This window comes from Lissotriton vulgaris, chromosome 5 (genome assembly GCF_964263255.1).
Source record: "Lissotriton vulgaris chromosome 5, aLisVul1.2, whole genome shotgun sequence".
In the NCBI taxonomy this organism is placed as follows: domain Eukaryota; kingdom Metazoa; phylum Chordata; class Amphibia; order Caudata; family Salamandridae; genus Lissotriton; species Lissotriton vulgaris.
Genome location: NC_141693.1, coordinates 751,751,297 through 751,773,340, shown reverse-complemented (window position 1 = coordinate 751,773,340; position 22,044 = coordinate 751,751,297). Strand labels below are relative to the sequence as shown.

General features: G+C 44.4%; 1 protein-coding gene across 1 annotated transcript in view; it reads left to right on the top strand.

Annotated features, from left to right (window-relative positions):
• LOC147711503 (phospholipase A2, membrane associated-like) overlaps positions 1–22,044 on the top strand; it is a 319,182-nt gene that overhangs the window by 254,509 nt on the left and 42,629 nt on the right. Inside the window, exon 3 of the mRNA XM_086922195.1 lies at positions 7,545–7,651. Coding sequence (XP_086778321.1) covers positions 7,545–7,651 — 107 coding nt within the window. The remainder of the gene's footprint in view (positions 1–7,544; positions 7,652–22,044) is intronic.

Here is a 22,044-nt window from a genome sequence, read left to right as displayed (position 1 = left end):
ACTACCAAAACAGAGAACTTGGGCATCATCATAGACAAAGAACTCAAATTCGAAGAACAAACACATACCAGGGGAACTCCTGAAAACAGTGACCCTGGCTGTGGTCCTCTCATGTATAGATTACTGCAATAGTCTTTATCTCACCCTCAACTCAGATCACCTCCAGATCATAAAAAAATCCGGCAGCCTGTCTCATTTTAAAGATCCCTAAAAATGTATCAGCAAGAGAAGCTATAAAAAAACTGCACTGGCTGCCAGTTAGGCAGAGATGTAAGTTTAAAGCCCTCTATCTGGCTTTTAAATCCTTACACGGCCAGGGGCCAGGACAGTTCAGGAACAAACTAAAGTGGGATGTCCCCAACAGAATCCTATGGTCAGGACTGGCTAGGAACATGGTAGTTACTCCTTTCAAGAAGTCACATGGGGAGGTAGGAGCCTCTTCAGATCAACAGCAATGCTTTGGAACGAACTACCTATCACCCTAAAAACAGCTTGATCCCTGCTGAGTTTCAGGAAAGGTTAAAAACGTGGCTATTCACACAGACTGCTTGATCTAAACAATCTTTTATTTTGCCTGTCATCAGTACTAATGTTCCTTCTGTCCTCAGTTGTTATAGCGCCAAGGCGCCTTCGGGCAGTAGCTGCGCTTTATAAATGCGATTTCAATTCAATGCAATCCCCACACACTCTGCCCAGGCTGTAATTCCACAGTAGTAACATTTTTGTCATACCACTCTTTCATCACAAACTGACTGGCTTCTAAGTTGTCGGAAGCTTGCTCCACAACTTAGCCATGTGGCTTATGAAGGCCAGCATGTAGCTCACTACATCCTGGGGAGTTTTCCTGGGAGCCTGCTCCTACTCTTTCTTTAGCAGACTCAGAGGTTCTCTAACAGGGTGCTCATACAGAAGCTCAAAAGGGCTGAAGCCAACTCCCTTCTGTAGTACATCCCTGTAGGCAAACACATGCATGGTAAGGGGATGTCCCGCTTATTGCTCAGAGCCTCAGATAGGCCTCAAATCATGCCTTTCAGAGTGTTGTTGAATCTCTCAACAACCCTATTGGTTTGTGGACGGTAAGGATTGGAGAACATGTAAGTTACTCCACATCCCTACCCCATAAACTTTATATAGGCAGACATGAAGCTTGTGCCCCTGCCAGACACAACTTCCTTGGGGAAGCCAATTCAGGTGAAAATCCCCATTAAGGCCTTTGCCACTGCAGATGCAGTCATAGTCCACCGAGGGATTGCCTCTGGGTACCTAGTGGCATGTTCCACCAGAACCAGGATGAACCTATTGCCTGAAAAGTTCTGGGGATCCACACACTCGACAATGTCAATGCCCACCGTCTCAAAGTGTATTCCAATGACTGGAAGTTGGTTAAGGGGGGATTTAAGCCTTTGTCATATCTTTCCATTAGCCTAGCAGGTTACAAGGTCCTGCAGAATGCATCTGAGGATGTCCTGATCTTGGGCCAAAAGAAATGTGGGACAAGCATTGCCAAGGTCTTGTCTTGGCCTAAGTATCCTGCCAGGCATATCTCGTGAGCCAGCTCCAGTAAGAAGGCCCTGTAGCACCAAGGCCCTTGCTGTCCCATGTCCTTCAGGCTCACTGTAAATGAGGTTGTCCTCCCAGTAATTGTGATAACTCCTAGAGACATTACCTGCTGCTTGGGCTTCAGCCTGTTTTCTCATTCCCTCAAGGGATGGGCGCTCCCTCTGTACCTGCCAGAACCCCTTATTTGTGTATCCTCCTTCTGCATGCCATCCAGCCAGTGTAGGTAGTTCACCAAGGAGTGCCCTTCTCAGTGGGGTCCGGGATGGCCATCCAGGTGCCCCATCCACCTTATTAGGAAGACACCCAAGAGCTGGTTTACCACGCCCTATGCCTTTCCCCTATTTAGCAGCCAGATGGGCCATTGCTCCAGGCTCCAGCCCTATTTAACTTCCATCTTGGGCAGCCAAGGACCTTGTAATTACACAGATCCTCTCAGGTAACCCCAACATCTCAGCATGAGCCTTGGGCTTCTTTCCAGATAGTGTGCTCAAGGTCATTACCCAACTAACAGTCCACAGGCATGGCAGGGCTCACAGCAACTATCACATAGGCTGTAAACCCGTCCCCTCTCTAATGGAAGTAGTGCCACAGGATAGTGTGTCTCTCTGTTGTCAGCCACCACAACCTTGTGGAATGAATTTGGAATTAACTGCTCTAAGGGAACCACCCGACTTCTTACCACAAACCTACTGGCTCCTGTATCCCTCAGAGCCTCAACACCTTGCCCATTGATGGTGACCCATTGCTTATACTTTGTAGTATTTGAGGCACGTGGATCTTAGGGAAAATCTCACTGTCTCCCAGGGACACTAGGGTAACACTACTAAAGTTCCCCCATTAGCTGCGACAAACTCTACCCTCAGCACTACACCAGCCGCAGCTGGATTCTTTCCTCCAGTGGGAGGTGATGCTCTTTTTGTACACTTGGGATCCGCCTTGTAGTGTCCATAATCATAGCACTCATTGCACTTAATGGGCTTGGTCTGCTGACCTTTGTCAGGGTAGGTTTTCTTCTGGTGGCCAGATTGGGAATGAGAACCAGACCTTTTCCCCTGTGAATTGGGGGCCTTTAGAGAACTCTGTCTTTTCATCTCCCTCTCATTCTTCTGTTGGGAACCCTGACCACCCTTTTTAGAGGTCAGGCACTGCAGATGCCTTCTTGGACACACTAGTGCTGACCCAGAAGACTGCCTCCTCAGCAAGATATCTGGGGTCAATTAACTTTCTATCCACTAGGTGTTGATGCAGCTCTGGAAAACAAATATCAAGCATGTGCTCCTTTAAAATCAAGTTGTACAGCCCTGAATAATCATCAACCTTGTGCCCCCCACCTGGCCTTTTAGTGCCTTGCTGGTATAATCCAAGTAATCCAACCATATCTGTAAAGAGATCTTGTGGCTGCCCCTTAACCTATACCTCTCAGGGGTCAGTCCAAACTTGCTGGCTAGTATGGTTTTCATTGCAGTGTAGCATGTTTGGTTGTCTACCTCTAGTGTAGGGAGTGTGCCTCTCCCCACAGTGGGGATAAACCGCCACTAACTACCACCCCATAACTCCCCAGGGACCTTGTGCACTCTCAGAGCCACTTAATAGGCTGCAAACCATTTATCCATGTCCACATAACTGGCCACCAAATCCTTTGGAATTCTTTAACTGGGCTCACCAGCGGCCACTATAGGCATGCTGCCACCATTGCTGTTACTGAACCCCTCCTGTAGGGCTCTTATGTCCTGGTCTCTGTGGGTGAGCTCCTGGGTAAGTTTCCTGTCCTCCACAACCAGTCTCCTTTCTTCACGAACCTGCACCAACTTGGCATGCTCTAAATTTACTTTTCTTTACTCCCTCATATTTCCCAGCTTCTCTGGTGACACGCTTTTTGAGGAGACACTGCTTTCTGCTCTAGTATCCAATACTGCTCCTGGTAAGTCATTGTCCCCTTCCACAGGCAGAAACAGAGCCACTTCAGAGTACATAAATAGGTCACCCTCTTCCTCAGGGATCTCCTGCTCCACCTTTGGGATGTCATCCCCTGCACCGCAAAGCTTTCTGTAGCTGCACCTTCCAGGTGAAGCACCTTGTAGAAAACTGAAAGTCCTTGCAGAAATGTTTCAGCTGCTGCTTAGTGTAGCATTCTAATCTGGCCAGCTCAAACTCAATTCCTGCTGGTGCAAGTGCAGCTTCTCAAGAGAGAGACATAATTTAGAAGAATAATCAAAAAGGACAATTAGGGAGGATTGAAAAGGGCCTGAATTGGTCTGAAGTATAGAGATGTAGTGAACACTGTATTACTATAAGGTATTGCACAAACACAACTCCTATCCTCACTGACGATCACCAGTGTTAGAAATTGGGTCTCTAGTTGGCAGAGGTATGCACCCTATCCAAGTAGGGACAACATTCCTAGTCAGGTTAAGCTAGTTTTACACTTTAAATTAACCTGTGCTCACCCTCTGGTAGCTTGGCATTGAGCAGGCATTCTCAACTCAAGAGGCAATGTGTAAAGTATTTGAGCAGCACATACACAGTAACAAAATTAAAACACCACAAAAAGATTCCATACAGGTGTAGAAAAACAGAGAATATGTGTCTGATTAAAACAAGACAAAAATGACAAATATCCAATCAGTAGAAGTCAAGATATTAATTTGTAAAGAATAAATGCAAAAACAGTGCTTAGAAGTCACTACCCATTAAAATGCTTGTTGAGGTCACAATGGACCAGTGAAAATCAAATTTCAGCTTGACTGTGAAGAAGAGCAAGCCGGCTGTAGGACCCAGACAGGTCCCGCTGAAGAAATACCTTGGCTCGAGTAAGTGTCAACATCGAGAGCCTACTGCGTCATCGTTGAGCCGCGCAAAAGGGGTTCTCTTGTCTTTGTTGAGCTCCATTGCAGTGGAAGCAATGTATCTTTGTTGGGCCACGCAGACCGGCGTTGTCGAGCTGTGCAGGCTATCCTGGAGCACCACAGGCAATGTAGCTGAATTTCTCACGCAGTTGGGGCGATGCTTTGGTTTATGCAGGAAATGAGCTGCAGAACCCTTTTCTGAGGTACAGGACTTCAGGGGGCACCTCAGGCTAGGGTGGGACTCACAGACGGCAGAGTCCAGCAGCACCAACAGGATTGCAGGACGTATTTTGTGTCCATGAGAGTTCAGAAAACAGGAGGCATGCAAGTGAGCTATTGGACTCACTCTGGGATCAATTGAGAAGGATCCAGGCCTTGTCCTAAGCAGTGTAGAGAATAGCAGGCAGCAGGGGAACTCAGCAAAGGAGAGGCGCAGTTCCTCAGAACAGTCAGTCAAGGCAAAGTGGCAATCCTTAGAGCACAGCAGTCTATACTCCAGAAGACTTCTTCTCAGGTCCAGTACTGAACTGATTTGGTACAGTCAGAATTCCAGTACTTATACCCAAAAGTGCCATTGATGTAGATGGTGACTTCAAAGGAGCTCTCTGAAGTGGACAAAGATCCCTTTAAACCAAGTCCTGTCGGCCTGGCTATCTGTGGGGGTAAATCAGTGCTTTGTGTGAGGAGAGGTCACTACATATTGAAGTGTAAGGGTCAGCCCCTCCCATTCCACCTTGCTCAGCAAGATCCATCAGAATGCAGATGAGTGCTCAGAATGCAATGCAGATGAGCTTCATCTTCCTTTGTTTATGGCTATCTAGATGGAACGCACAAAGTGTAGCTGTCACCCCAGCCAAGACACGTATTGGGGACAGGCTGCAGGCACACAGAACAGTAAATTGTATAGTAAAGTCAAATACAACTTTACCACTACAGAGGATTTATCATACCCATTCCAAAGATATGAAACATGATTAATCTACTTGTTTCTAATCAGGAATTACAACTTAAAAGTGTTTTAAGGAATTCCCAATGCTAGCCTATGTGAGGAGTAGGCCTCACAATTGGAGGAAGACCACCTTAAGGATCGTAGGCCTAGCAAAGGGGATCTAGTTTTGCACTGGAGTTCTGACTTCTTGGACTGTGGGTAAATTCTGATTCCTCTCTAAATGCGAGTTTTGTTAGTTCTCCAAATTATTAGTAATGTGGTACTTACAGCACGCCCCACAATTTTGCGCAGTTTCATTTTGGCAGGTTAGTCCTGCTGAAATGTACTGTAGGAAAATTTGTGTTAAATCCTGATGCAGGTGGTCTTTGGTCTGCAAAATACACAGATTCCACTTGTAATAATTTTTTTTCTAAAGAAAAACTTGGACTATGAGGTATTTTCCCACCCAGCAAATATTTCCTCCCAGCGTATTAGCATTTACTGTAGGAAATACCCTTCCTTTTACCCCTCATGATGTACTCAGGGTCGAAATGTATACTTCCCTCACAAACATTTATTAATTATAACCATACACACTGTAAAGAGGAAATGCTCATGCGTTGGGAAAAACACAAGAATAGAGCGGAAAACCATTGAACATGGAGCAGCGGACTGAGGTAGACAAGAAAGCCATTCAATCTTGAGCAAATTTCTGACCTAAAGCTCACTCTGTGCATTGTATTGTAGATCATGCACCCATTTCTCAAAGGTAAATATTCATGTATATTTATCATGTATATAATTATTCCTACTCCTAGATGTAATGCTCCACGCTTCTGCTATTCACTATTTTCCGGTGGGGATTTATACCAAGGTATAGACTTACATGTCTTCATCCCATCAAGTGAGGGAGTGAAGCTTCTTTCAACAGAATTTACTAATGTAAAGTTACTATTGACCTTTCACCTATTGGTGAAGATCTCCACAACTGAGGTGGGGATCTCCCTACGGGAAAGTATAAGGAAAACTATTAAAGGTTATCATTTTTATAACAATGAATTTATTCTAATTTATAATATTTATGTGCCTAACTTAATATATTGATTACGAATACGCAAATAATAAAATAAATCTCTACATCACTTTAAATCACAAATTTAAATATGTATTGTATAATAAAACAATTTAAACATGTGAATTTAATTTAGACATATACATTTTAAAACAATAATTTAAAAAAAAAACAATTCCTTACCTTTAAAATCTGCTTTAACTGCTGGCCAGTACTCACATGAGATTATCATTCTCATTGTAACATTACTGGGTATTTGTGTCATTAATATATTACATTGGTAAATTGGGATGTGTTTTCTGCTTTACATTGACTTCAATTCTATTAATACTGTAACTATATATTATAAATATGAGCTAGTGATATAAGGTTGTGTAAATACAACCTTTGTTGGACAGTTGTACTTTATTGTGAGTGTAGCTGATGTGTTGTATTATAACTAGAGACATCCGAACATTAGCCTCAGACTGTCTGTTCACATCTGCCCAGGAAGTGAAGGATGCCTAGGTGAGATGCACTACATATTGAGGGCTAATTACCTTGACCACTAATTTTTCAAAGATCCTAAGAGGTCTTGCTGTTAGAGAGCCACATGCCCCCTGTAATTGTTCTGTCCGTGAAATACAGCCTGCTAATAGCTACAGTAGCGGATATAGGGATCTGGAAGGTAATTTCTTCCTAGTGGCCTACATCTGGAAATGAGCATACTTCTCAAAATAGAAGGTTTGTTAAAATGTTTAGTCTATACTAGTTTATCAGATTTAGTTGAGAAGTATGTATACTGGACAGGAGCATCTGCCTTTATGCTGCAGTTGAAATAAATGTAAATGCTATGATGTAATTAAAATTATTTTATTGGGTTATTTGCCTTCATTGGAAATTTCTTGCAAGGCCCACACAAGGGCATTGAGTTCTCAGTGCCCCACCCCAATGGGTACTGAGAGCTCCAATGTAATCAACATTTCCATGCAAACTTGTTGCCCTTATGGTTGTGCTAAGGTAAGTGTAGCTCTCCTAACCGATAAGGGTATGCTGGTGTTAGGTTCAGTACATCAGTATAAGTATTGAGCGTATGGATATGTATTATAATCTGATTGTTGTGCTCAAGCGGTTATTCTTTGAGTTTTCTTTTTCTAAGGTGCTGTCAAAAACACGACTGCTGCTATACAAATTTACAGCTAAGAGGATGCAAACCAAAGGCCGACATATACCACTTCAGCGTGAGCGATGGGAACGTAGCATGTGGTGAGATCCTCTGTTTTTTTTATTTCCCCTAACATGAGGGGTTTTGGGATGCTGAGCATTGGGATGCTGAGCAAGTGCATGTATAGCTCTAAAGGTATTTAAACACACAAAAGCATGGAAATATAGCAGTTATAGTTATGTTTATCTCAAGTAATTGTAACTCATGACCTAAAGTAACTATAACTCGAGCCCCCGCCATACATAGTTTTCGCACCAATGATTTCACTGCAAATGTCGTAGTGCTATTATCAATGATGTCATAGAAGATGTCATGACTGATGTAATATGAGGGGTAATTAACAGTGCTGGCGAGGGCGCAAATTATAGTTACCTCAGGGCACGGATTGCTAAAAAGAATTTTTTTTGACAAATTCTTGCCCATGAGGGGCCACTCGGAGAAGCCCCCAGGAGTCCCATAGGTTCAGGGTACCATTACCCTGCCTCAATCTATCACTTTTACATTTTAAATTTGTTTACTTTAATAACCCCAAAACTACTGAACAGATTTACCCAAAATTACAAAAAACATTCTTTCTGGACCAAGGTTTAGTTTTCTACCGAAATTGGTGTAATTCCATTCAGCTGTTTGGGCTGTAGTCGTGACTAAAATCACTATGCAAAATTGTAGAGGGAAAGTGTGTTTGGGACCCCACTATTTTCTTGGCCCCTCACTTGATGGATCACCGCAAAACCTTTTAAACAGCAGCTAAAGAAACTGGCACACTTGTTTTAAAAATTTAGTGAGGATTCACCAAACGGCACCAAAGTTATTAGCAACACAAAAAATACTTTTCCAATGGAAACTAGGTCCTAACTAAAACAACTGACAAATGTTAGTAGGTAATGTGGATATGTGTATACATATATATATATATATATATATATATATATATATATATCAAACCTTTCTCTGCACCAGAAAAAGACATTGATGCCGTGATTCTTGGTATTCAAAGCGCTTTATTAGTGCAATATTCAAGCTGCCTGCAGTTCATGTCTGTCCCAACGCGTTTCAGCTCCAGTATCAAGCCTTGCTCACGGGAAGTTGCTTTTAGAAATGACTGTGTCTTATAAACAGTTCCTTAATGGCTTGATTTACAATGCCTGTGTCATTTCGTTTGCATCTGCGCAGTGAGTTCAAATCGGCACTTTGAATTTTTCTGCAGCTCAATGCTATCAGGTATTTCATTACATGCCGCTTCAGTGCGCAAAAAATAAATGTCATATTCACCAGATTGCAGGCAGTCTTTGTAGTCCATTTGAAACACAGCGTTTTGTATCCACCGGAATCCATGAACTGAAAGGGCATTTCCAGTTCACATCCCTTCCTCGCATTTCACTGGTGTTTATTTGGGAAATCCTGTCTTTATCCAGAAAACCACACGAGGGAGCAGGGCCTCTTAACATTCATAAACTCTCTCCAAGTTGCTCCGTGAAAGAGGCCACTTGCTCTATCAGGGCGGCTTCAATGTGGCAGGCACGGAACTCCTGCCTTCAATCCAATCAAACCTTTCTCTGCACCAGAAAAAGACATTGATGCCGTGATTCTTGGTATTCAAAGCGCTTTATTAGTGCAATATTCAAGCTGCCTGCAGTTCATGTCTGTCCCAACGCGTTTCAGCTCCAGTATCAAGCCTTGCTCACGGGAAGTTGCTTTTAGAAATGATTGTGTCTTATAAACAGTTCCTTAATGGCTTGATTTACAATGCCTGTGTCATTTCGTTTGCATCTGCGCAGTGAGTTCAAATCGGCACTTTGAATTTTTCTGCAGCTCAATGCTATCAGGTATTTCATTACATGCCGCTTCAGTGCGCAAAAAATAAATGTCATATTCACCAGATTGCAGGCAGTCTTTGTAGTCCATTTGAAACACAGCGTTTTGTATCCACCGGAATCCATGAACTGAAAGGGCATTTCCAGTTCACATCCCTTCCTCGCATTTCACTGGTGTTTATTTGGGAAATCCTGTCTTTATCCAGAAAACCACACGAGGGAGCAGGGCCTCTTAACATTCATAAACTCTCTCCAAGTTGCTCCGTGAAAGAGGCCACTTGCTCTATCAGGGCGGCTTCAATGTGGCAGGCACGGAACTCCTGCCTTCAATCCAATCAAACCTTTCTCTGCACCAGAAAAAGACATTGATGCCGTGATTCTTGGTATTCAAAGCGCTTTATTAGTGCAATATTCAAGCTGCCTGCAGTTCATGTCTGTCCCAACACGTTTCAGCTCCAGTATCAAGCCTTGCTCACGGGAAGTTGCTTTTAGAAATGATTGTGTCTTATAAACAGTTCCTTAATGGCTTGATTTACAATGCCTGTGTCATTTCGTTTGCATCTGCGCAGTGAGTTCAAATCGGCACTTTGAATTTTTCTGCAGCTCAATGCTATCAGGTATTTCATTACATGCCGCTTCAGTGCGCAAAAAATAAATGTCATATTCACCAGATTGCAGGCAGTCTTTGTAGTCCATTTGAAACACAGCGTTTTGTATCCACCGGAATCCATGAACTGAAAGGGCATTTCCAGTTCACATCCCTTCCTCGCATTTCACTGGTGTTTATTTGGGAAATCCTGTCTTTATCCAGAAAACCACACGAGGGAGCAGGGCCTCTTAACATTCATAAACTCTCTCCAAGTTGCTCCGTGAAAGAGGCCACTTGCTCTATCAGGGCGGCTTCAATGTGGCAGGCACGGAACTCCTGCCTTCAATCCAATCAAACCTTTCTCTGCACCAGAAAAAGACATTGATGCCGTGATTCTTGGTATTCAAAGCGCTTTATTAGTGCAATATTCAAGCTGCCTGCAGTTCATGTCTGTCCCAACGCGTTTCAGCTCCAGTATCAAGCCTTGCTCACGGGAAGTTGCTTTTAGAAATGACTGTGTCTTATAAACAGTTCCTTAATGGCTTGATTTACAATGCCTGTGTCATTTCGTTTGCATCTGCGCAGTGAGTTCAAATCGGCACTTTGAATTTTTCTGCAGCTCAATGCTATCAGGTATTTCATTACATGCCGCTTCAGTGCGCAAAAAATAAATGTCATATTCACCAGATTGCAGGCAGTCTTTGTAGTCCATTTGAAACACAGCGTTTTGTATCCACCGGAATCCATGAACTGAAAGGGCATTTCCAGTTCACATCCCTTCCTCGCATTTCACTGGTGTTTATTTGGGAAATCCTGTCTTTATCCAGAAAACCACACGAGGGAGCAGGGCCTCTTAACATTCATAAACTCTCTCCAAGTTGCTCCGTGAAAGAGGCCACTTGCTCTATCAGGGCGGCTTCAATGTGGCAGGCACGGAACTCCTGCCTTCAATCCAATCAAACCTTTCTCTGCACCAGAAAAAGACATTGATGCCGTGATTCTTGGTATTCAAAGCGCTTTATTAGTGCAATATTCAAGCTGCCTGCAGTTCATGTCTGTCCCAACACGTTTCAGCTCCAGTATCAAGCCTTGCTCACGGGAAGTTGCTTTTAGAAATGACTGTGTCTTATAAACAGTTCCTTAATGAACTGTTTATAAGACACAGTCATTTCTAAAAGCAACTTCCCGTGAGCAAGGCTTGATACTGGAGCTGAAACGCGTTGGGACAGACATGAACTGCAGGCAGCTTGAATATTGCACTAATAAAGCGCTTTGAATACCAAGAATCACGGCATCAATGTCTTTTTCTGGTGCAGAGAAAGGTTTGATTGGATTGAAGGCAGGAGTTCCGTGCCTGCCACATTGAAGCCGCCCTGATAGAGCAAGTGGCCTCTTTCACGGAGCAACTTGGAGATAGTTTTTGAATGTTAAGAGGCCCTGCTCCCTCGTGTGGTTTTCTGGATAAAGACAGGATTTCCCAAATAAACACCAGTGAAATGCGAGGAAGGGATGTGAACTGGAAATGCCCTTTCAGTTCATGGATTCCGGTGGATACAAAACGCTGTGTTTCAAATGGACTACAAAGACTGCCTGCAATCTGGTGAATATGACATTTATTTTTTGCGCACTGAAGCGGCATGTAATGAAATACCTGATAGCATTGAGCTGCAGAAAAATTCAAAGTGCCGATTTGAACTCACTGCGCAGATGCAAACGAAATGACACAGGCATTGTAAATCAAGCCATTAAGGAACTGTTTATAAGACACAGTCATTTCTAAAAGCAACTTCCCGTGAGCAAGGCTTGATACTGGAGCTGAAACGCGTTGGGACAGACATGAACTGCAGGCAGCTTGAATATTGCACTAATAAAGCGCTTTGAATACCAAGAATCACGGCATCAATGTCTTTTTCTGGTGCAGAGAAAGGTTTGATTGGATTGAAGGCAGGAGTTCCGTGCCTGCCACATTGAAGCCGCCCTGATAGAGCAAGTGGCCTCTTTCACGGAGCAACTTGGAGAGAGTTTATGAATGTTAAGAGGCCCTGCTCCCTCGTGTGGTTTTCTGGATAAAGACAGGATTTCCCAAATAAACACCAGTGAAATGCGAGGAAGGGATGTGAACTGGAAATGCCCTTTCAGTTCATGGATTCCGGTGGATACAAAACGCTGTGTTTCAAATGGACTACAAAGACTGCCTGCAATCTGGTGAATATGACATTTATTTTTTGCGCACTGAAGCGGCATGTAATGAAATACCTGATAGCATTGAGCTGCAGAAAAATTCAAAGTGCCGATTTGAACTCACTGCGCAGATGCAAACGAAATGACACAGGCATTGTAAATCAAGCCATTAAGGAACTGTTTATAAGACACAGTCATTTCTAAAAGCAACTTCCCGTGAGCAAGGCTTGATACTGGAGCTGAAACGCGTTGGGACAGACATGAACTGCAGGCAGCTTGAATATTGCACTAATAAAGCGCTTTGAATACCAAGAATCACGGCATCAATGTCTTTTTCTGGTGCAGAGAAAGGTTTGATATATATATATACATATATATATATATATATATATATATATATATATATATATATATATATATATATATTTATATATATATATATATATATATATATATATATATTACCTACTGGCTGTCGCCAGTAGGTATATATAGTTAGAATTTTTTCCCTATGGGACTTTTGAAAATTCTATGTCTAATAACTTTGGCGTTTGTGGACGGAATCGGCTGAAATTGTCAGGAAAATGGCACATTTTGTTTCTGAGCAGCCCCTGAAAATTTGGTGGGGTTTCGTCAAGGGGGGGCTGAGAAAAAAGGGGGGTCCCAAAACGCGTTTTTTGCATTGAGTTTTCCATAGGGCGGTTGGACTCACTTTTAGCTCGAACGGCTGAATGGATTTGCACGAAACTTGGCAAAATTGTAGGGACTGTTAGCCCGATGTGCCTTTGCTAGGTCTCAATATATGTGCTCCAGTAGTTTTTGAGAAATTAACGTTCAAACCAAGATATATATCTGTAACAGCGCTCTGGGCAGCGATCCGGTCCGCTTACTTTTCGCTTATCGGAACTTTGCGCGCAGAAAGCTGATTGGCTCTCCGGTGTCTGTCAACATTCTAAACAGTCCGGAGCGGACGCCATCTTGTCTCTCGGTAGGATCGAGAGAGAAGAAGAGGTGGAAAACGAAGGGGGAATTTAATGAAAGGGGGCAAGGTATCCCCCTCTTGACCCCCTAGGAATGTTGTTGGGGTTATTAAAGGGTCCCGTGGGGAAAATAAAAAAAAAATGATTTTTCACGGTAGAAGCGCGGCCGCGAACTGGTAGCGAAACGGGAATTCGCCATTTTGTGCTTCGTAAATTAAATTACTAGTTATAAGTGGGTGCGGGAGACGTATCCTAATCCCCTATGTTTCCTGAGGGTGGGTGAGGAGGCTGATATATGTTGATACATCTCTTCCAGCGGCTGTGCGTGAGCTTTTTTTTTTTTTTGCTGCGTGACAGTCCGGAGCGGCCGCCATCTTGTCTCTCGGTAGGATCGAGAGAGAAGAAAAGGTGAAAAACTAAGGGGGAATTTAATGAAAGGGGGCAAGGTATCCCCCTCTTGACCCCCTAGGAATGTTGTTGGGGTTATTAAAGGGTCCCATGGGGAAAATAAAAAAAAAATGATTTTTCACGGTAGAAGCGCTTCACGGGCCGCGAACTGGGCCGCAAACTGGTAGCGAAACGGGAATTCGCCATTTTGTGCTTCGTTAATTAAAGTAGTAGGTATAAGGGGGTGCGGGAGACATATCCTAATCCCCTATGTTTCCTGAGGGTGGCTGAGGAGGCTGATATATGTTGATATATCTCTTCCAGCGGCTGCGCCATCTTGCCTTTTTTCGAATGCCACAATTTTGTCGTGCACGGCAGCCATTTTAGATGCCAGGCTGGTCCCAGGCTATCACCTACCCCTGCGGATGTAGTTTATGGCCCCAGCTGTAGAGAATTCAGACATGCCAATCCTCCTGATTCAGGCGTGTGAGTACTGATTTCAGTGCTAGTCTCCCGCCTCCCGATTTCTGCAAGCAAAAACCCGGGGGCATATTACGAACAACTAGCGATAATTTTTGTCTCTAACTTGTTTAGAGACAAAAATTATCGCCGCACATCGGCGATTTTTATCGCAGATAAACCTTGCTATTATCGCAGAAAAGTCAGCGATATTCATGTATTATCGACCTAATGCTCTTAGCCATGTTATCCACCTCCCATTGGATAACATGGCTAAGAACTGCTCAGGGCAGGTGTTAGATTTTGGAGATATTCGCGCTTAGCGCGAATATCTCCAAAAGTTGGTAATAGAAGGTAGCGATGTTAGGGACTGTTTCTAGTCGCTAACATCTTGGCACGCCACTTTGCATGTCATTAGTGATAAGTATCACTGACATGCAAAGCGGGGCCCAAGATGGTCGCTATCTCCTTTTAGCTGTCACTAACTGGTGTTAGCGACAGCTTGATAATAGGGAAATAATTTTATCTCCGCTTTCATGGTTTTTAAAGCCAAAAAAGCGGAGATAAACCCCCTTGATAATATGCCCCACGATTCCTTGGGGGTTTCAGCTGACAGGGCTTGGTATTGTGTTACATGGTAATTTTTCCAGGAAACGTCAGAGGGTCGATGCAGGGGTTCTAGAAGAGGTGATAAACCATTTAAGCCTCATGAACAAGCGCATGGTCTTTTAAAGATTTGTGAAGTACTCGGGGCGGCGGTGTGTGTGTGCCCTCTTTCAGGAGCGGGCGGGGGGGCACTGCCAGCAACTTGCCAGGTCAGGTAGTGTTCAACACGTGCATCACCCTTTCTCTGTCTGCTATTGCGCTCCATGCTTCGGAAAGGTAAGAAAAAGAACGTGCATTTGAGTTTGAAATGTCCGATCCTGCAGCAGCACACTTCCAAAGCCCACACATGACAATAACCCGATTCAAAGCCCCATTCACCCGTTTTAAAAAAAATAGATAACACTCCAACAAAGTAAGGTTATAAAACTTTATTAACTTTTAACGATAATGAACAGAACAAAAACTAAAAACATTTAAACATTTATTAACACAAAAAGCAACAATGGTTAGAAGCTGTCTTTTGTGCGAATAGTCCCAAGGCAGCACAACGTGCAGAGTTCTGGACGGCACCCAGGTGATGTCGCCTGGGTGCCGCACTGGTTTAGGGATCCTACAATGCTGCTCCGAAAATTGGCGTGGGGCGTCCCGGGTGGGGCGGGGGGAGGCCTCGTCAGTAGCGGTCTGTTGTGCGAATAGTCCCAAGGCAGCACAACGTGCAGAGTTCTGGACGGCACCCAGGTGATGTCGCCTGGGTGCCGCACTGGTTTAGGGATCCTACAATGCAGCACAGAAAAACAGCGTGGGGCGTCCCGGGTGGTGCGGGGGGAGGCCTCGTCAGTAGCGGTCTGTGTCCAGTGTCACATGGCTGACACAACATGTACGACAGGCACCCAGGTGATGTCCAGTAAACTGCCGCACTGGTTTTGGTATCCTACAATGCTGCTCCGAAAATTGGCGTGCGGCGGCCCGGGGGGGGGGGGAGGCGGCGTGAACGGGCCTCCCCAGGTGGCGGCCATCTAGCTGAGTTGCGCTCGCTCTTGCGGCCACAGCGTCTCGCTCACCATGTTGTGGAGTTGCTCCCACTCTTGCAGTGCAGCGATAGGCGGCTGCCACATGGCTGTCAAAATGGCGGACGGCTCTTCGGTTTTGGGCCTGGTCCACTGAAATGGCCCTGGGACACCTTGGAAGTCGGACGCTTGCCTGCTAGGGCTTGGGCTCCATTCTCGAAAAGCGTCCCCTCAGCCGTGAAGATTGTATAAAAGTCTTGGGGGCCCCCGACTCCCGCAGGCTTCCGGTGGGGAGCGGCTGCCATGATTGCTCGCGGAATGACCACGACGGAGCCACGAGATGGTGGTGCTCTCATGCTGACGCCAGCTTCAGTCTGAATGATCCAGAAACAAGGTGGGGCTTTCATCGTTTGGGAAAAAAAAATGTTCTAAACCAATGAAAAGTGTTATTTTTAGGTCATATGACCAAGCCTTCCATCTTTAGGAAACCAAAAGTAAAATGAACCAATGAAAAGTTTTATAAACAAGTCACATGACCTGTTATGCGACATAGGGCTACAAAAAGCGTAGAAAATCCGTTGGCACGTGAGGCGGCGTCAGTAGCGGACCGATGTGCGAATAGGCCGAAGGCAGCACAACGCGCCGAGATCCGGATGGCACCGAGGTGGTGTCCAGCAAATTGCCGCACTGGTGTGGCCATCCTACAATGCTGCGCCGAAAGACGGCGTGTCCAGCTGAATTGCGGTTACTGTTGCGGTACAGTGACTCGAACGCGCCGAGATCCGGATGGCGCCGAGGTGGTGTCCAGCAAATTGCCGTACTGGTGTGGCCATCCTACAATGCTGCGCCGAAAGACGGCGTGTTCAGCTGAGTTCCGGTGACTCTTCCGGCACAGTGACTCGAACGCGCTGAGATCCGGATGGCACCGAGGTGGTGTCCAGCAAGTGGCTGCACTGGTGTGGCCATCCTACAATGCTGCGCCGGAAGTCGGCGTGGGGTGCCCCGTTGGCTTATGAGGTGATGTCAGTAGTGGACTGATGTGTGAATAGGTCGGAACCAGCACAAGGCGCCAAGATCCGAATGGCAAGTCCTGGATGTTGAGTGCCTCAGTTGAGATTTCTGAGCAGTGCTTGTAGAACTGTCTGAAGCTTATTTGCACCTGCTGCAGCTTCACTAGGTCCGGCGGAACTTGTTGCCTTTTCCTTTCTGCTTCTTTTCCTACAATGCGTTTCTTCTGAAGACACGACCAGGTCCCTGAATGTGTGCAGGGGGACGCTATTGAATGAATGAACGCGCCGAGATCTGGATGGCACCGAGGTGGTGTCCAGCAAATTGCCGCACTGGTGTGGCCATCCTACAATGCTGCGCCGAAAGTCGGCGTGGGGTGCCCCGTTGGTTTATGAGGTGATGTCAGTAGCGGACCGATGTGTGAATAGGTCGGAACCAGCACAAGGCGCCCTGCACTGTTGAGCCTTTTTCAATGTCTGTTTTTTGTTCTTTCCCCTCCATCAAAAACAAAACAAAAATACAAGGCGCCAAGATCCGAATGGCAAGTCCTGGATGTTGAGTGCCTCAGTTGAGAGTTCTGAGCAGTGCTTGTAAGACTGTCTGAAGCTTATTTGCACCTGCTGCAGCTTCACTAGGTCCGGCGGAACTTTTTTCCTTTTCCTTTCTGCTTCTTTTCCTACAATGCGTTTCATCTGAAGACACGACCAGGTCCCTGAATGTGTGCAGGGGGACGCTATTGATTGAATGAAAATGGCGGCTTGACACAAAGCTGACTCAAGCGTTACTGTTGGTGCTATACAGACAAAAATTGGTTTTCAGTTTGTACATTCTTCAGGTTTTTTTTTCCATCCAAGTCTGATTGAGAGTTTGTAGAAAAATGGCTTCAGATTTTCCACATACTACTCTTCAACATTCTTCCTAAATGTAACAATGTGAAACTCACTAGGAGAACGGCTGTTTCTGTTTCCTTTCAAAATGCTGCCACCAATATTTTCTGAATGGAAGACACCATCTTGTAACATAAAGGGCCGAAAGGGGTTCTGGTCTGGCCGATGGTTGGTGGAGACATTTTGACTATATCTTGGACCTGCCCGGCCTCGCCCAAAATGGCGCCGGTATAAATGGGACTCGTAACTCTTTGCCCGCAAATGTATATCTAGAAAATGTTATTGTAAGTGGCCCTGTCGTATTTTAATTACAAAATGTACGTCCACCGATTCCGCAACTGTTAGACACCTTTGTTCTTGTCACCTAATGGCCCGCTCGTTACGTTCTTCTACAGTGTAAATGTCTCCTCATCATATACGATTTGAGTTTGCTCCGTGGCCGGCCCACGTGGTTATAGGCCCGTATTTGTATACTGACATTTTCACAATAAAGGTTTTTAAAACAAAACACGGTAGTAGTATTTTCATTTGTAAAGTTTTTACTTTTAGTGACTGTTTTCGAATCAGTAAAAGGCAAGTGAAATAAAGCAGTCCAATTACATGACGGATAAAAGGTATAATATGTAGGAACGCAGTAAAGATAAATGGTCAAGGGCAGTTGTGTTTTTCATGTCTGCAACATAAAGTGATCGATAAGAATCTGATAATCAGGCGTATCGGCGACTAAGACAGCAGGCCGAATCTCTTTTACTCAACGGCTCCGTCATGGAAGGAAGAAACGCCCTTTTTCTCGAAAAAGGAATATATTTTACTTGCAAGACAGTTGTAAATTTTCCGGGAAAGTACATTAGCCTGGAATATTATAACATATGTTTGAAAAAAAAATATTGTTCGAAAATAATAAAAAGCGTAATTTTTAGGTCATATGACCAAGCTTTTCATCATTAAATTAACAAAAGTAAAATGAACCAATGAAAAGTTTTATTAACAAGTCACATGACCTGTTATGCTTACGTTACGCGCTGCGCGCCGCGCCTCGGATCACTTCCGGGTGCGCTAACGCGGCGTGTCATAAAACGCATTACGCGACAACGTAGGTCAAGAATATAGTCTAAATGTCTCCACCAACCAGCGTTCAGAACACAACCCCTTTCAGCAGTCCAATAAGTTCTGTTAAATGACAACAGAGGGGACAGGCAACAAGAACCATCAGTCAAAGAGGGGAGGGCAAGTTCTTCTCTTCCGGGTCATGTTGGGGCGCTACCGGAACTGATCGAATTGGTAGTCTACAGTGTTTCTGGATGTTTCAGACTAAAGCTGGCGTCAGCATGAGACCACTACCATCTCGTAGCTCCGTCGTGGCCATTCCACGAGCAATCATGGCAGCCGCTCCCCACCAGAAGCCTGCGGGAGTCGGAGGCCCCCAAGACTTTTGTAGAATCTTCACGGCTGAGGGGACGCTTTTCGAGAATGGGACCCAAGCCCTAGCAGACAAGCGTCCGAGTTCCAAGGTGTCCCAGGGCCATTTTAGTGGACCAGGCCCAAAACCGAAGAGCCGGCCGCCATTTTGAGAGTCCTGTGGCAGCCGCCTATCGCTGCACCGCAAGAGCGGGCGCATCTCAACTACATGGTGAGCGAGACGCTGTAGTCGCAAGAGCGGGCGGAAAACAGCTGAATGGCGGAAGAGGCACAGTGTAGCAAAAGCGGGCGGAATGGCAACTAAAACGATAAAGGGGCGCCTCACTACAGCTTGTCTTCAGGTCAAACGGATTGTGGGACAAGGTCCAGAATTGAAGAGTCATCAAAAGGCAAAAAGTACCGCCGGACCCCGGGAGCCGGCCGCCTATGTCGGGGGCGATCTCAGGCTACACCAGTGCTATAAGACTTGGGGAGGGTGTCGGAGCCAAGCGTCTTCTCCGAGTCCATGGCCATCACAGCGCCCCTCAGGGGCCTCCGTCAAGCTGTTTAGGAAGGTAACATATCACATTGTTTTCTAATGCAGTCAGGTCCACAAACGACACTCACTTACTTTGAGAATAGTGAAGCTGCAGTAGGTGGAAATAAGCTTCAGACAGTGTTACAAGCGCTGCTCAGAACTCTTAACTATGGCACCCAACATCCAGAACTTATGCTATTTGAGAATGGTAGTGACATCGAAGCATCTCAGGGACCAAAACCATTAACGTACTTTCACGTATGAAAATCTTACTTGGGGAGGGGGCAGGAGCGAAGCGCCCCCTCCCAGTCAGCGCCACCACACCGTATGTTGAAAATCTGAAGCCATCGTTCTACAAAGTCAACCAAACTTGGATTGAAAAATCTAGAAAAATGTACAAACTGAAAACCAGTTTTGGTCTGCATAGCATCAGTAACAACGCTTGAGTCAGCTTTGTGTCAAGCCGCCATTTTGATTCAACAAAGCACAGGCATTGAAAAAGGCTGAAATTTAGAACTCTAAACTATGGCACCCAACATCCAGGAGCTTGCTATCCGGATCTTGGAGCCTTGTGCTGTTTTCGATCTATTCACACATCGGTCCACTACTGACATCATCTTATAAACCAACGTTATGTAAATAGTTTTTTAATAAAATGTTTTACCCTGTTTCTTTGCTGGTGTGTTGTCTATATTTTTAATATTTGCATAGGGTTTGTCATTATTTTGTGCGGGATGGGTGATGGAGCCGAGCTGTCTTGCAGCCCTCATGGTGTGGAGCTCAGTTCATCTCACTATTTTCGTATTTCTCAAGAAGGGTTGTTCCTAATATTTCTATTTTAGCGAGGTCAAAAAGAGATCCAATTAGTGGCCTACTGATTTTGCTCGATTACTTTTATTTTTTTACACGATTTTTCACTATCTGCAAAGACTAAACAGAGTATTGCGACTTTGTGCTTGTTTGTAAATAGAGAATGATCCAAAGAGAACCAATTCTAAAACAGTAAATGCTTGGACAACAATCAATCAAATGGAGAGACAAGGAGGTACGACGGATTACAACGGGGGTAAAGGCCTGCGTTAACTACCCTTCTGTATCTGCAAAGAGAGAGTACTACTAAGGCAAAAGAGGGGAGGGGGGGGGGCAGCGTTCAAAGCACATCAGCGTGCATAAATACGAAAATGTTTTTATCTATCACGTACTTGACATTTTAAAGCTTTTCATATTTGCTATTAAAAAACCAATGAAATTCACAGAAAAAACCATAGGTTATAGTGGATATATAGTTAGGAATTTGCATTTACAAAACCTTGAAAATTCAATGAAAAAACCATAGGTTATAGGCCATATATAGTTAGGAATTAGCATTTACAAAACCTTATTTTACTCGCATAAAACCATTGAAATTCCATATATAGTTAGCTAACTATAAGCGCTAACTATATATCGCGCACCCGCAATCCACTGCTAATGATGTCACATATTACATCATTCATGACATGGTCAGTGACATCACTGATGACATCACTGATGACATCTCAAATGACATCACTGATGACAACTCAAATGATATCAATGATGACATCTCAAATGACATCACTGATGACATCACTGATGACAACTCAAATGACATCACTGATGACATCTCATTTGTCATCACTGATCACATCACTCATGTGATAATACAATGAACCTCTTCAGACTCTAATATAACCTTACATACACTCAGTATAAACAGACACTCACAGACTGTCACTCATCCATGGAGTTACTCACACACCTAGTCAGTCATGCAAAGAATCAATCACACCTCCATTTCCTCAACTATACAGTTATACACATCTTACTTATTCAAACATATAATAACACATATTTACTCTCTTATATAATCCCTGATACAAGCTCACAGTGATCGATACAGCCACTCACACATTCACTGGCTCTTATGTTCAGTTAATTATATATCTCAACTCTCACATGTATTGTGTTTTACATACGTACTTACTTGCACATGTAGCAATGAGAAATCCATTCACTCACCAACACACCCATGCACAGTCAACCGCCCATATAGCTGTTTCCACATGCACTCTTGAACTCATACTCCTAGTGAATCAACTGCTTACACATCTATGCACAGAGTCACGCACCTCCCAGCCACCCACACACACACTCAGCCTCCCATTCAAATACTTGGGCAACCAATCAATAACCCATATGGCCACTCTTATAGCTACTGATCAACACATGCAGCAGCTTACACAACAACAAACATACTGATGCACGAATTAAGACAGTTTAGTCACTAACCCATGTACTCAGTGAGACACATTTAATCACTCACTCATACAGTCTGTCATGCACCTACTAAATTCTTCATCCAGGCACTTATACATCCACTCATTCTTCAATATGTGAAACATATTTAAACTTTACAGACACATACAATCACTGGATGTTGTGATCAGTGATGTCATCAGTGATGTCATTTGAGATGTCATCAGTGATGTCATCAGTGATGTCACTGACCATGTCATGAATGATGTAATATGTGACATCATCAGCAGTGGATTGCGGGTG